Genomic DNA, 14,409 nt, shown 5'->3' with positions numbered 1-14,409 from the left:
CAGCTGTCTTTGCATGTTACTGTCCAGTAATCCAAAACTTGTTCTGTTGTTAAATTATTGTTTGTCAATGTTTTGTATTGTATTTCTCAGGCAGAATGTGCACTTAGCAGTTCATGCTGAGAACTTCAAGTCTGAAATTGTCAGCGTGAAAGAGATGCGAGATATCTGGTCATGGATCCCGGAGCGATTTGCACTTTGCCAGCCCCTCTTGCTTTTTACCACCTTGGAACATGGCTGTAGTCTGAGCAGGTAAGGAAAACCTTCCCCACCCTTCTCTACTGTAGGGCAAAAGAGAGCAATGGTGAACTGTTTGCTGGATTGATAAAAAGGCCATGCCTAGTCAGAACTTGATCTGAAGAATATTATTAGCGATGGGATGTAAAAGTGACAATCCTATTGGCTACAGCATTTGACCAGGACACTTCATATGCGAGAACATGGCAAGCCATTTTAAACTGTCCAAGATCAAATGGAAAAGTCAAACTTGCATGAGTTCACACAATATGCTGCTCTGAGACTGGTTTATTCCCTGATGGGTATAAATGTTTTAATTCAGTGGCTGCTCTGCAGGCTCTTTTGGTAGATAACCACATTCAAACTGATCCAAAGAATAAGGGAACCAGAAACTGGAGATTCCTCTACCTATGAATGTGATTGTTGTTGATTGTTGTTATTTTTAAAGTGGGATAAGCTAGATGTGAGATCTCCTTGCGCTTGACACAGAAGACTATAATCCCAATAATGAGTTCAATATCTGCAGTTGAGGTACTGAGGTGGGAAGTAGTCTGCTGTCCCAACCCCACGTGCCTATGAGGAAGAATAAAAGCAAGCAAAGAGAATGCATCATAATTATTTTCTATAAAAACTGAAAGCTCTTCAGACACAGACATCAGTCCTCAAGACACAACTTCCTTTAGGTTGTCTTAATTCAAAATGCTGTAAAATACTACTTGTGATAGGTAGTCTTCTAGTTGTTCTGCAGAGGCATAAACAACAGAGAACTGAGTAGAGAAGAACTGCTTGATAATAATTGTTTACACTCAACTCTGTTATTTACAATGGACTGTAGAAAGCATTTTCAGGAATATGCTTAGTCTACAGATGCCTTTTTTTGTCATACCATCAGTTGGAGGAGGAGGTGGTGCCTGACATTAAGTTGGAAAAGAACTGCAGTTGGTGATACTTCAGTACTCATTTTTGTGTACTCTGCACTTCAGGTTCTATTCTCACAGCGAGGGACACGAACCAACTCTTCTCCTCATCAAGACCACAGCAAAAGAGGTGAGTGAGATGAAAGGCAACTGATTAAATTAGGTTTTAGGCAGTTATATAATGCTGTATTGCAACACACAACTGTTTATAATAAAATGAAGAAGCAAGAGACCAGGAGTTGCTTGGAGTTTTGTTTTGTTTTTTTTAACAATGTGTGCTTTAAATGGTTCCATTTGTTGATTATGGGACTATGCATTCTTGGGTAAATCTTGTAAACTAAGTCTTGGTCAGCTATTGTTTCTCTGGTAAGTAATGTGGGATGATGAACTAGAGTAATTCACTGAGGTCTTTATAGACTCTCTTAATTGCAGAATCGAGGGAGAGGCTGGGAAATTGTGTTAAGAAACTCATGATTCATAGAAGATATTTTCCTTTTCTCCATGATATGAGGAGAGAAAGTAGCAGAATTTAAATGGTATGAATAATACAGGACTACATAATATGGAAACAAAAGCTTTAGCTTCATCACATTCTTGTTTGGGGGAAAAAAAATTAAAAAAAAAGAAAGCTGTGAGAACCTGAGGAGGAGTGCACACAGGTGCCGTGTCTAATGAGTGTTGGTTCTCTGCTCTACTTGTATGACCATATTGGACAACATAATGTGAAAACAGAAACATTAGCTTTATCTCATGCTTGTTTAAAAAAAATACTGCATAAACCAAGAAAGCTTCCCAGAACCTCTGAAGAAGGGCACGCAGGTGCTTCCTGTAATGAGCATTGGTTGTCTGCGCCACTGTGCATGACTTCTAAATATTCTGTGTATAACGTTAAGCTATTATTGCAGCGTGTGGGGTTATATTTCTGCTTATGTTCCTGCAGAATGACTGTCCATGAAACAAGCCCATTTCTACTTTTATTTGCATCTACCTAATGCTAATGCTCCAGGCTGTTTCATAGTTCTGTGTATAGTTTCTGGCCATCCCAGGCCTGCACTGATATGCCAATGGCTTATAGAATGCCCATGGTATCTAAAGGGAAGAGGGAAAATATTTATTATTTTGCTTCTTGCTATGGAGCATATCAAAAGTCCAGCTTTGTAAGTGATGGTCATTTTTATAGTATGATTTGTTTCTTACCCCTCAAAAAAAAAAAAAAAAAAAAAAAACCATAGCCCAAACAAAAAAGTATGGGTTTTTTTAATTTGGTAGTTGTGGGTTTTGGTTTTTTGCAAAGGATTACATTCCTCCTTTATTCATATGTCTGTAGTTACATTTTAGAGAGAAGAAAATTTGCCTTCTCATTTTCTGGCTCTCATGTACTTTGGGCATATCGGATCAAATGAAGTTTTGGGCCATCTTTTTGTTTATGCACACAATTTATCTGTATTAAAAAAAATGGCTCTTCAATAATTTTGTCTTAGGAGCTCTGCTTGTAATGCTGGTGGAGGCTAAACAGCAAATGTGCCTTAGAACAGCTCTGTTTAACCATAGTTTCTGGGGAAAAAAAAAAAGCAGGGTTGCTTTCATCTCATTCTTAGAGCTTCATTGTTTGGTCTGTCCACTTGGCAGTGATACTTATTGCTGGTAGCGAGAAATTCTTCTAGTGTGAACAAAAGACTCCACAGAAAAGCTCAGCCCTCTAAGGCTATGTTTTCTTTATTGTAAACTAGTGAACCCCATGCTGTTTGAATGGGCTGCTTTAAATATCTGAGCTAGTTCAGCATTGGCTTAGCTAAGCTGATTTTAACTTAGAGTTTGAAATGGAGAAAGCCACCAAGGCTACTGTTTATGACCAGAAAATGTTCAGGCAGAACTGCTCATACTGCAACTTGTGACAATACTGTTGCTTTGGATGCCAAAATGAGGAAGTGGAAGTCAGGCTTTACAAGTTTGGAGTGATTTGCGTTTTGGTACCTAGGGTTATGTTGGAACATTTCTCCTTTAAGGCCTCAGAGATCTGAAATAATTTATGAAACTGTTAGGATTTAAGGGTACCCACCAGTGGATTAAAGCAGTTTAAATCTATCTTTAGATGTAAGTACTTGTGCTGCCTTAATCCACTGATACAGAGATTTTGAAAAGCAAACTAAAATAAAACTTTCAGTTCTGGACTCTGAAATGTTGCTATTAATTGGTTTAACACACTTTCTTCTTCAATGGAAAGCCTCCTGATGGTGTTGTTTGTGCTAGGTCTGTGGTGCTTATCTGTCAACTGACTGGAGCGAGCGCAGGCGAGGAGGCAACAAGCTGAGTTTCTTTGGAACTGGGGAATGCTTTGTATTTAGGGTGAGTAAAATTTATTGTTGCTACCCAGTAGGGAGGCAGAACCACTGTACTGGTGTGAGTAACTCTTACTTCCCTTCCACTTGAAGAGGCTGGATTATATGCCCTTCTAGTTTATAAAGTCTACTGAACTCTTCACATGGAGGAGAAAATTTTACTTCTCAGTTTTGTGGTAACCCTTTTTCTCCCTTTGCACAGAATATTTTCTTAAAATATGTAATAAGGTAACTCGGAAAACACTGCATGATTTCTTCAATCACTGAAAAAGCAAAGGTATAAAGAAAGAAAACAGTATCTGGCCTAAAAGACTGTTTGATCTAATCTTTATGGCTAATCTGGGTGGAGTCTGAGGGGCTTGAATGTTCTTTGCTCTGTAGAGCTCTCAATGTAGTGCATGTGTGCTAACTAAAGCTTTGTTCTTCTCTGCCCCTATGCAGCTGCAGCCAGAAGTGGAACGCTACGAGTGGGTGATCATAAAACACCCAGAACTGGCCACGACTGGTTCAGAGCCAGAAAATCACGCCTCACCAGCTTCCAGCACCCTCTCTTCCAGCAGTGTCCCATCAGACCCCTCAGATCGCCTTTCTCCCTTCTTATCAGCTCGGCACTTCAACTTGCCTTCCAAAACAGCCTCCATGTTCATGGCTGGCAGCAGCGAATGCATCATTATAGGTAAGTCAGTGTGAGAATTTGAGCATATAATCCTACCAGCTCTTCCTATCTGCCTTATCTAAGAGACTCACCTATATTTACCATATATGTATTTCAGTATCACTACAGTTAGAGATGAAAGTGACCAAAACCTGATATTACTACCCAACAAAAATTTTCTGTGGAAAAACTTGCATATCAAGCATTTTAGAGTAAGATAGTAACTCATAGCTTTAAGCACAGCCATACCTTTATACTGCCTAATTCATGATGAGAAATAGTTCTTGAAGAGGATCTTACTTTGCACTGAGGCTTTTGAAACACAGGGTAAATTATAAAACATGTTAATTGTCCTGGAACTTTATTGGATCTGTGGTGCTGCTGACTTTGCCAAAAGCCTGCTTAGGAAAGTTGTCACCCAAATGGGATTTACAAGGAACAGGTATAAAATTGTAGTTGTCCTTTTTCCAAAAAGCTTTATTTGACACTTGTTAGGAGAGTAACTAGCCTGGTGATTTGCTCTGTAGCATCAAGCGTTGGCTGATTTCTCACTTAGCAGCATGTGCTCTAATTGACTGTAAGTTGGGCTGCTCTAGTATCAGCAAGGCTGGTGAGAGTGTCAGTGTATGTGTAACTGAATTAGAAATCACTGTTAATGATGTACCACAGATATATCAGAGATCTTTACTGTTGAGCATATATCCCACTGGCTCTTCCTATCAGCCTTAGATAAGAGAGTCATTTATATTTACCATATAGTACAGTATGGGTAGTAATAAGAGAAATGCAAGCTTGGGTAGTAGATCCGTAGAAATGAATGTTGTACACCATTCCAGCTGTACACCACAGTTTCCACCCTTTTGATTCTTCAGATGTTTTCAGTAGGTTTTCTTAGACAATTGCCCTATAAGCAATAGGGGAATCGTCCTTTTTGTTTTCCTAACATATTTCTGTCTAAATTTATTTCACTTCACTGCATTCTCTGACTGTGAGCTCTGTGAGTCTTGACATAGACCCACAGATAATCAAAATGCTTTTAACTCTGACATGTTTTATAATGATTTAGACTACTAAGCCAGTGCTGTTCCTTATTGATCTTGTTCTCCCAGCTTTGATTTTTGTCTGCTAACAGAATTCTTTGGTTTTTCTTTACTGGAGGGAAAATACGCAGTTGGTAGCTTCCAAGATCCTCCAGCACCGAAAAACAAATCTTAAATGCAGGCATTTGAGTCAGGCTTCTTGTTCTTACTGACTTGCATTACTGCTTTTTTAAGTTTATTAGAACAGGATGATTTATCTTTTTTTTTAGTGTCACTTAAAAGCTATGCACTTGATCATACTTTGTTACACCTGAAGACACCAAGCAAACATCACTTAGGGCTTCCAGTTGTTTCCATAAGAAAAGCACTTAAGTCCTTTTTTCTTTTTTTCCTTTTTTTTTTTTTTTTTTGGTATAGCAGTTTCCCGTGCTAAGAAATGCAGAGATACCCTTACACTTGTCTTTGTCTCTTCACAGGAGGTGGTGATGGCCAGGCTCTTTACCTTGACGCAGATCTGAACCACGGAAGAACCAGCCACTGCAACACTTTCAATAATCAGCCATTGTGTTCTGAAAGCTTCCAGATCTCTGTCTTGGAGGTGTGGGGCTTCAGGGACACCATGAATGGTTGATGTGACTATCATTAATTAACTAGTTTTTCAATTGTCCTAGGATTCGCAAGGCAAACTTTAATGCAGGAGCCAAGTTAGAACATAATTTCTGCTGGGCTCAGTGTTTTTTAGTAATTTCTAAGTGGTGCAATTAAATGCAGGGCTTAGTTGTTTACTCTTATTTTAAGACAGGTCAAGGTGAAGTAATGTATCTAACTCCTCCTTAGCTCTTTACCCCTAGAGATCTGGATTCAGGTCCTGTTGTTAGGTAAAAATAAATACGTAATGATTTCAAACCATCCTAAATGGATACAAGTCTGTATCACAGGATAGGTCTGCAATTTGATTTAATTCCTCAGAGGCACAGAGCTGGCTGAGGTGTACTGTAGAGTTCTGTGCCACTGGCACCAGTATCTGGCTTAAGCCAGTAATATCAAATGTCTGCTCACAGGGAACATTGGTGACCTCAGATTTGATGTAGAACAGTAGTTCATAAAATCATTGCCCTACCATAAGTTGACGTTGTGCAGACATATCAGTACCATTTTGTAAGTTACGAGAGCCCTCAATTCACACAAGAACTATGATTGCTAATTATCCTTCTCCTTGTATCTGAACCCTTGACACATTCCAGTTGCATCTGTTTGAGGAGTTTGCCTCTGAGAAAGGCATCCATACTGGACAACGATATCTCAAAGGCTTGATTTTGTTTACATTCCTATTCCATATCAGTATAATGACTTCAGACTGACTCATGTTTCAGGCAGCTGAAAGCTACAGCGTATACGCAGTGCTCAGAAACCTCTCTTTCTTCGTCTTTCCTGGAAGCTTAAATCTGAGAATAACTGTGCTGATATCACTACATATTTGGGGAATTAGACATTGTGATACAGAAGCTTAAAGCTCTCCCCACAAGTAAATGAAGGGAGGTGGGAGGGAAATCTGTGTAATATTATTCTGGGAGTGGATGAGTTTTCCCAGGAGAACTCTAGGTGACACTGTTTCTCCATATCATGAGTCTTCCCTGTGATGAGAACCTGAAAAAGGTAACACTTTTTTGCCAGCAGTGTTCTGGTAGGGTTTGGATAATGCAAAGAGGCTTTTGCTCATTCCTGAGAATTCATACAGTTCTCTGCAAGCATGCCTTGTGGCTTGTGATGTCTGGAGGCAATTGTCTAGTGTCTTTATCTAAAACTTGCGGTATCTGCTGTTGGACTTCTCCCATGTGAAGCACAAGTACATAAACATTGATGGATAGTCCAGAGCATATGACAGGATGCTCTCAAAGCTTCAGTGGGTAATTCACTAGTAAGAATATTTACCACAACAAGTAAAATAAGGAGAAAAAGGAATTGCTGGTTTTTTCAGCAGTTCAATCTAAATTGCTTTAGAGTGGGGGAAATGTTATTACTACTTAAAATTTAACTTCATTAAAAGGAAAAAAGAAAAATTGTAGTGATTAAATCTCAGTGAGGCTGGAGAGGGTCACGTTAATATTCAGAGGTCACAGGTGAGTTGTTGGTAATGTTGGCTTGTTTAGCTTGCCATCAATGAAAATACCATGCGTCTCAGTAAAGTGTTGCCTCTTGCAAAGTATATGAACAAACTTGGCAAAAATGTGATTTGCTTCTTAAGGTGCCATTTTGAATTTTTGTCAAAATAACTCTTTGAAATATTAGACTTCATATACAACAGTTCAAGATGTCTTTTGCACCATTTACATTTGCAATTAGATTATTTCACCCTGTGTGAGAGTCAGCACTAGGCCTCTTTCTTTCCCACTTCCCACTCAGTTCTGTCCAGCTGGCTTTTTGTAGTTTACCATAAGCTTGATTGAACTAGAAGGGAAGGTATAATTCAGTTATACTTGCATATTTTGAGGAGGAAGAACTTGAGCAGTCATATCTGGCTTTTTACAAATACTGACTGATGCTGCCTTCTATTGTTTTTTTTTTCAAAGTTAGCTGCATCACTTTGTACTTGCTAGCATCCCACAAGCTTCCTCAGACAAAACAAATGTATCCTATTTGGTAGGCTCTCTTAAATGTAGGTGGTATTTCAGTTTTGTCCCTATCTCCTTTCGAGCTTGAGGTGCCCTTAAAAAAAACAAACAAAAAAACCAACAAAAAACCACACACATAAACCAACCAAAAACACAATAGCATTCAGCTTGTTAGAAATTCCCTCAAGCTGTGTGTTGGCAGGACTTGTGGGACTTTAGTATTACACTCAAAATTAATAGGTTTTATCTGCAAAATCTTTCCTGCAGTTGGCAGTGGTCATGTGATTTTTTTTTTTTCTTATTCCCTATCCCTGCTGGATGCAGCTATGTCAGCGAAACTCGAGTACTATACTGCGTCTTAAGTCATATCTAAGAGACACTGTTTCTTTCCCTGCCCTGTTCTTAGTGCACAGAGATTTGAGTGTTTGAAATCAGAAATAACTCATAGTTGCTCAGACATTCATCACAGGATATTAGTGTGAGAAGCCAAGGAGCAGTACTGAAAAACAGTGAGGTTTTGGCATCTGAGTCTTGAGCGTCTTTCAGAAATCAATTGCAGGCCTCAGCTTCCCTTGTGCCAGATGAATACAACTTCTAACCGCCCCCCCAGCAGCAAAGGTCCACAAAAGACCCCTTTTTGGTAGCTTGTCTAGATGGCCAACGAGTCGCTCGCATGGGACTGAAGGTAAATCTTCATTTCTTGAAGACATTACACTGGGTGGCTGACAGTGTCTTAACAGCTGCTCTGTGGCTATGCGTTCGTAGCTGGTGTGGGTGTGCTTGGAGCACACGTTTGAGCGATGACCTCTATGAGTTTGCAAATCACAGCAGTAGGGAAAAGGGTTGACAGGGGATCCTCCTTCTGCTGACTGTTTGTATTCATATCAGTCTCGAGGCACATGTCACAGGGATGGGTTTAGGTTGATACAGGACTACCCTGTAAGCAAGAGGCTGCAATAATCTAGCAAGAGGAATTGTACAATGCTGCATCATCTTCATGAAATCATTTTGTTCAGTAAAAATGAATGTCCTTTTCATGTGCAAATCCCAAATTCTCCTTATGGGTGTGAGACACCTTAGAAGAACAGCATTGTGACTTGGTTTTCTTTCCAGTAGCAAAGAGGCATTTTTTTGTCTGTGTAGTTAATGGTTGTTGCTGACCAAGTGTATATCAAAGTTCCGGTAATTAAGCCAACAGTTTATTTTGCTTGCAAAACTCTTGAGGTGGAGACCACAGACTGGTTTTTAAAACAATTACTACAATGGGCACTTTAGCAGACAGTTAAAATTATCTGAAGTACACAAGCTGTGAAGTGCTTTGGTCACATTGTTGCTCTGAACAACTGTTGATGGAGCTTGTAGTCCTGCTGGCAGCAATGACAGCCAGAGAGTGCCAGTGTCTCTTGATTAGCTGTTGGGTGTGGAGCTGGAGAACTGAAGGCTGGACATCAGCTACCACAGTTCTTCAGGAGCGTATTTGCTTTCCCGAGAAGCCATTTTTTGCTTTGTAATATTCTCTTGAAGGCAGAAAAGACTGGAAACTCCTGAGAGCAGAAACTTGAATTTATTGTAAGTGGCATCTAAGCTGTTTCCAGGCCACGGGAGCTGTTTCCAGCTGTCAGCCAGACTGGACAGACTTCATCACTGCACCCAAACTGTCATTCCTACAGATCATGCACCTTGACATGCTCCCTTTTCTGATGAAGCATGTTAATTGGCCTCCTATTAATAGAGGCCAGTTCACAAAGGGAAGGGAAGAACTCTCATTTACTCTTGAGATAACTGAAGACAGATTGGAGGGGCAGGCAGTACCCTTCTTTAAAGAGTTAAACTTCATGCCAATAGAGATCTGTGTTTAGCCATGGGAGGGGTGGCACTTGCAGATTGATCAACTGCTACTCATGTGTGTGCATTGAAATTGTGTACTTCATCCTTGGAAATCCATCCTCATTTTTGATGGGGCATGAGCTCCTCTGCCCCAGCCAGCGGGGACCAAGAGCTCACCTGCAGCTGTGGCACTGGAATTGCTCGGCTCCTGGAACTGACGCCTGGAGTCCTATTGTTGGATAGATCGGAGGCTTGGGTACCTGGCTGTTAATGTTGAGATGCCTTTCTGCTAGCTCTCTGTCATGAATTTCAGACTATTCATAGTTGAGATGAGTGTGTGTATTATTTGGGGTGATGTTTTTCTTCAGATGAGTGGTGGTGTGTGCTGCTGAATTGGTTTTCTACCCTACCATTGGAATCACTGCCCTACATTGATGGTATTTTTGTCACTGTGCAGAATCTTGGATTATATTAAAAGGTGTTTGACTGTGGAGGCTACTGACTTTGTCCTTCATTCGGTTATTTTCCTTACTGTAGGCCTCATAGCAAATAGCATGCTGAAACTGAGAAATAAACCTTGGAGCATGTGTTCTTTCACGTGAACTCTTCACTACAGTGAATCAATTACACCATTCCTGACTGTTTTAGGAGATCTCACCAAGGCTTCCACCAAGATCAGGTGCCAAACTGACTTAAAAAAAAAAACAAAACCAAACCTTAGATTGGCAAATTCTGAAATGAGCCTTGTTCCTTTTGGCGGGGCCAGAGAGCATGTTTTTGCCCCAGCCAGTGTTTAAAATGAAGCTTAGAGGTGTCTGCTGGCCACCAATACTTGTGAGGTGTAGATCAGACCAACACTGCTGTTGCATCGTCTGCATGTAAACGTTGTCATTGACTCAGCTACAGTCCTGCAGCTGCTGTAAGTCAGCGCTGCTCTCGATGGAGGCTGTGCCTTCCTTCTGCCAGCACAAAAGTGACTGTTGGCCTCGGGCAGGCAGCTCAGTCAGGGAACTGCTTGTTTAAAACTAGTATTTTTGTTCCTCTTGATGGCTTGGTTTTAACCTGGATCTCGTCTCTGCCTGTGTCCCTGATAACAGTGCGGATGTGTTTTGCCATGGTTGAAAGGAGTGTTTTCTGGTTAGCAGCACTGGTTTAAACAAATATTCCTGTTACTTAAGCCTAGTCTTTGCCAATGCCTAAAACGTAAATGTAAGACTTGTGGGAACTAGAGGAACTTACTGGTATAGTTGGAGGATATCAAGATCCTCTGTGCAAAATGCCTTTGGAAACTCCCCATGGGTAATGTCCAATGAAGTAAAAAAAGCTGTTTGAGTTTCCAGTGAAATTCGACTAAATTCTTGGGGTTTGAGTGAAACTCTTGGCAGGCAGGAGGAAAAAAAGAAAAAAAAAAAAAAAAAAAAAAAACCACAGCATCTCATACACAACACGGGGGCCTCCTGTGCGGCTGTACACGGGTGTTTCCAAGAGCAAAGCTGTGGTCTGTGTGGAAGAGAAAGATTGCTGAGCTTGCAGAAACAGTTCACAGATTATTTTCATGCCAGCTCTCTGCACAGCCATGATGAGGGTTTGCTGCAAAGAAAGGCTGTGGCCACCAGAGGTTCCCCTTCGCCTGGTTGTCAGCTTCTTTCTCTCTATGACAAATAAATCCATTCTTGCAAGGCAAAAGTCCCAGAATTTAGTAAACATTATCAGGCTGAGTACTTTTTTTTTAAAAGAGATGGGAGTAGGGAAAAGGGGTGTGAATAGGCTTTCGCCACCTGATTTCCAAAAGTAAGCTTAGCATTAAATACCATAAATCACAATTTTACAACTGCCTTAAAGACTTATTAACAAAGCTGCTCAGTAGCAGGAAAATGTAACTGAGGGACCTTGAGGAGCTCACCAATGTGGGCTGCTGGTTTTGAACCTTACAGCTACTTTAAACTACGTGACTGAGGACCTGAAAAGAAAATTGTATTCTTGATTGCATCAAGTAGTGGGAGCTCTTTATCACGCCAGGAGAGCTTGATGATGAGAAAGTTATGAGTGATGTCTCACGGGGCTGGTAGTTCATAAAGAAGCTGGAGGAGCCTTAACTCCTGGAAAAGGAAGGCTGTCTTCTCTTGCAACGGTGCTGTGGTATGAGAAGAGTGTGATGCTTGTGAGTTGTGCCTTTTTTTCTGGATTTTTCTATGCAAAGTCTTCTGTAAATGTGAGATGGATACATGTTTCCTTGGGAGGTGTTTTGTAACCAGCTGATGGCACAAGACTGCTTCTGGCAGTAAACTTAAAGGTTTTCCTGCCTTTTAAAGCACCCCCTTGGGTGTTTCCAGACCCACCTTGCTATCATTCTTCCCAAGCACTGCTTTGGGTTGCAGAGCCTCTGCATGAGCATCTGGGAGGGCCGTGGCTCAACTCCTTGGCCACGCTCTGGCATTGTAGGCTGCTTCTGACTCACACAAAGGGCTGCTCGGTGGAACTGGATCCAGACTTTAGCTGGTCTATATTTGAAAGTGGTCAGCTCCTGTTTTGCTAACTTGGTGGTGGGTTCTCTTATGCAAATGTAGATAAGGCACTAGGACTGTCTACTCTGTTCCTGAACCTGGCTGCACACCTCCTAGTTGCTGACACAGCTTCAGATCATTGCTTGCTTAGTGAGTCACCTCCCTTTTTGTGGTTGAACTGTCCTCCAAAGTTAAGGGCTGTGCCCTTCATCTGCCGTTGGCTGGCAGGGTTTCTGACTGGACTTGTCTACCTGATCTCTCCGAGCCGCAAGGTGAAAGAGGCAGCTTTGGAAACCTGGAGGGAAGAGTGCAAGTCAAGTGAGCCAGTAATTGGTGCCTCATCCTCCCAGCCTGCATGATGCTGGATCCTCCGTGCCATAAACAACTGGGAGTCCACGTTTTTGATGTGTGAGCATTGCAGATGGAGCAGTGCCAGCGTTGGCTCCACCAGCTCAGCAGGGCCAGCGGGCTGCAACCAGTGGTTTCCCGCGCACGGTGGCTGGACTGCAGCCTATTTCTCTTCCTCAAATGTCCCTCCTTGTGCTGGGAAGTTCTGCTTCCTTAAAGCCCTGTGGGTTAGTTACTGTGAAGACCCTCTTTTGCCCACTCACACTGTGAAGCTCTTTGCTCTGCTGCAGGGTTGCCTCGGGCAGCCCGTCCCTTTCAAGAACCTTTGCACAGGGGCTTCTGCATTGCTTACCTTCTGCGGGGGTCTGAGTGCCATGCTTTGGTAGACTCATCTTGTTGAGGCTCTGAATTCAAGCCCAACATAGACCACAACTCGAACGAGGTTCATTGCTTGCTATGAATCCTGCAGAGCAACAACTTGTCCAGTTTTGTTCAAGGGAGTTTTAGGACTGAAAATTGTTACTGTTTGCTGAGCTGGGTAGAGGCGTACATCCAGGCTGGTATTTTGTCCCTTGACCTCTTGCATGCTGAATCATACGTGCTCAAACAAGATGGCAGTGAAAGGGCAGCTTCTGCCAGCTCAAGCAGCACAAAGCTGGCAGCTACGGGGGTCTTGCTGACCTGCAGTGCCCTGCAGCCAGAGTCATGGCAGCCAGCTGGCAGGATAGGTACATCTGCATCAGTCCTTTCTATCATCTCAGCACCCACAGAAGCTTTGTCACATCCCAGCTGTGTCTCCACAAGCAATGCAGCATGCCAAAGCCACCCGCCCCCCTCACTTGGAGGCCATATGTAGAGATAACCCTTGGGGATGGTGAAACAGGGGAGTCCAGGCTTCCTCACTGCCTCCACAGCCAGAGTGCTGCAGGACCTTCCTCATGGCCACACTTGTGCAAATTTAAGGCGGGGAAGAGGCAGCACAGTGTCAGAGATGTTGAGTCTCTCCAGGTTTGGCTGCCTGTTTCACAGAACCAAGAAGAGAGCCTCTAATGCTGCCTCCCAGGGGAAGGGCTGCAGTGTGGGTGTAGCCCTTGTTGGATAACAGAGTCCCCCCAGTTACCCACCCTTGAGATAAAGCCAGAGGAAAACTGATCTCAGCAGTTCCAGAGCTCACAGAAGTGCTTGTTGATATTCTCTTCCTCTAAGGAGCTGCCGAATTTTTACCAGTTGTCGTAATGTATATTCCTAAGTCCATTATGCTTTCTCTTACGCTACAGGAACATCAGCCACATCTCCTACGTAGCCGTGTGATCTTGCACTCTTTTGGGGATGATAAAGGCAAAGCATTTCTCACTCACAGCTTCACTTGCAGCCACCCTGTGGGTTGTGCACCTGGGTTTGTTCCCTGCTTGTGAACTGTTGACTCTACAGGGAGCAGTTTAGCTTCAAGGACTGCAAGGCTCTACTCTAACTCCCGGCATTTCTGCGGGTGTGGGTCTTCTTGGGACAGCTTCCTTCCCTAATGAGCAATATCATAATCATGTACAGATTTTTGAAATTGCAGAAGTGGAAACCACAGGGGGAATAACTGACTGGCAGAGGAAATTTGATTAACGTGTTCAACAGCCTTGAGGGGGGAGGCAGGGCCAAGTGTAGAGGTTTCCGAGGAAGTGTCAAAGCTCTTCTCTCCACAGGATGGCTGCCTACCTTGTGCTCAACCCTCTGACAGTTTCAGAGCTGCCTCTAGCTCAGACTGGCATCTCGGAGAGAATTTCTAGCCTGTATTTAGGAGGGGAGATGTGCTGCTCCTTTGGCTGGTGGAAGCAGATGTTCGCTCGAGCCTGTTACCTGGGTCAGAGCAACCTCCAGCTCGTGCCTGCCCTGAAGAGCTGTTTGCAAAGAAGAGGGTCCATGGCTTCCAAAAGAAAAGGGA

The 14,409-nt window shown here is 42.5% G+C and overlaps 1 protein-coding gene across 4 annotated transcripts in view; it reads left to right on the top strand.

Annotated features, from left to right (window-relative positions):
• TBC1D24 (TBC1 domain family member 24) overlaps positions 1 to 10,165 on the top strand; it is a 30,702-nt gene extending 20,537 nt beyond the window's left edge. For all 4 annotated transcript variants that reach the window (XM_049791275.1, XM_049791272.1, XM_049791273.1 and 1 more), the window contains 5 exons: positions 91 to 249; positions 1,218 to 1,281; positions 3,402 to 3,497; positions 3,932 to 4,166; positions 5,662 to 10,165. In XM_049791275.1, coding sequence (XP_049647232.1) covers positions 91 to 249; positions 1,218 to 1,281; positions 3,402 to 3,497; positions 3,932 to 4,166; positions 5,662 to 5,816 — 709 coding nt within the window. In that variant the 3' untranslated portion in view covers positions 5,817 to 10,165. The remainder of the gene's footprint in view (positions 1 to 90; positions 250 to 1,217; positions 1,282 to 3,401; positions 3,498 to 3,931; positions 4,167 to 5,661) is intronic.
• The last annotated feature ends 4,244 nt before the right edge of the window (positions 10,166 to 14,409 follow it).

Source organism: Accipiter gentilis, chromosome 33 (genome assembly GCF_929443795.1).
Source record: "Accipiter gentilis chromosome 33, bAccGen1.1, whole genome shotgun sequence".
Taxonomy (NCBI): domain Eukaryota; kingdom Metazoa; phylum Chordata; class Aves; order Accipitriformes; family Accipitridae; genus Astur; species Astur gentilis.
Note: the sequence above shows the minus strand (reverse complement) of the source record. Positions and strands in the feature narration are given on the sequence as shown.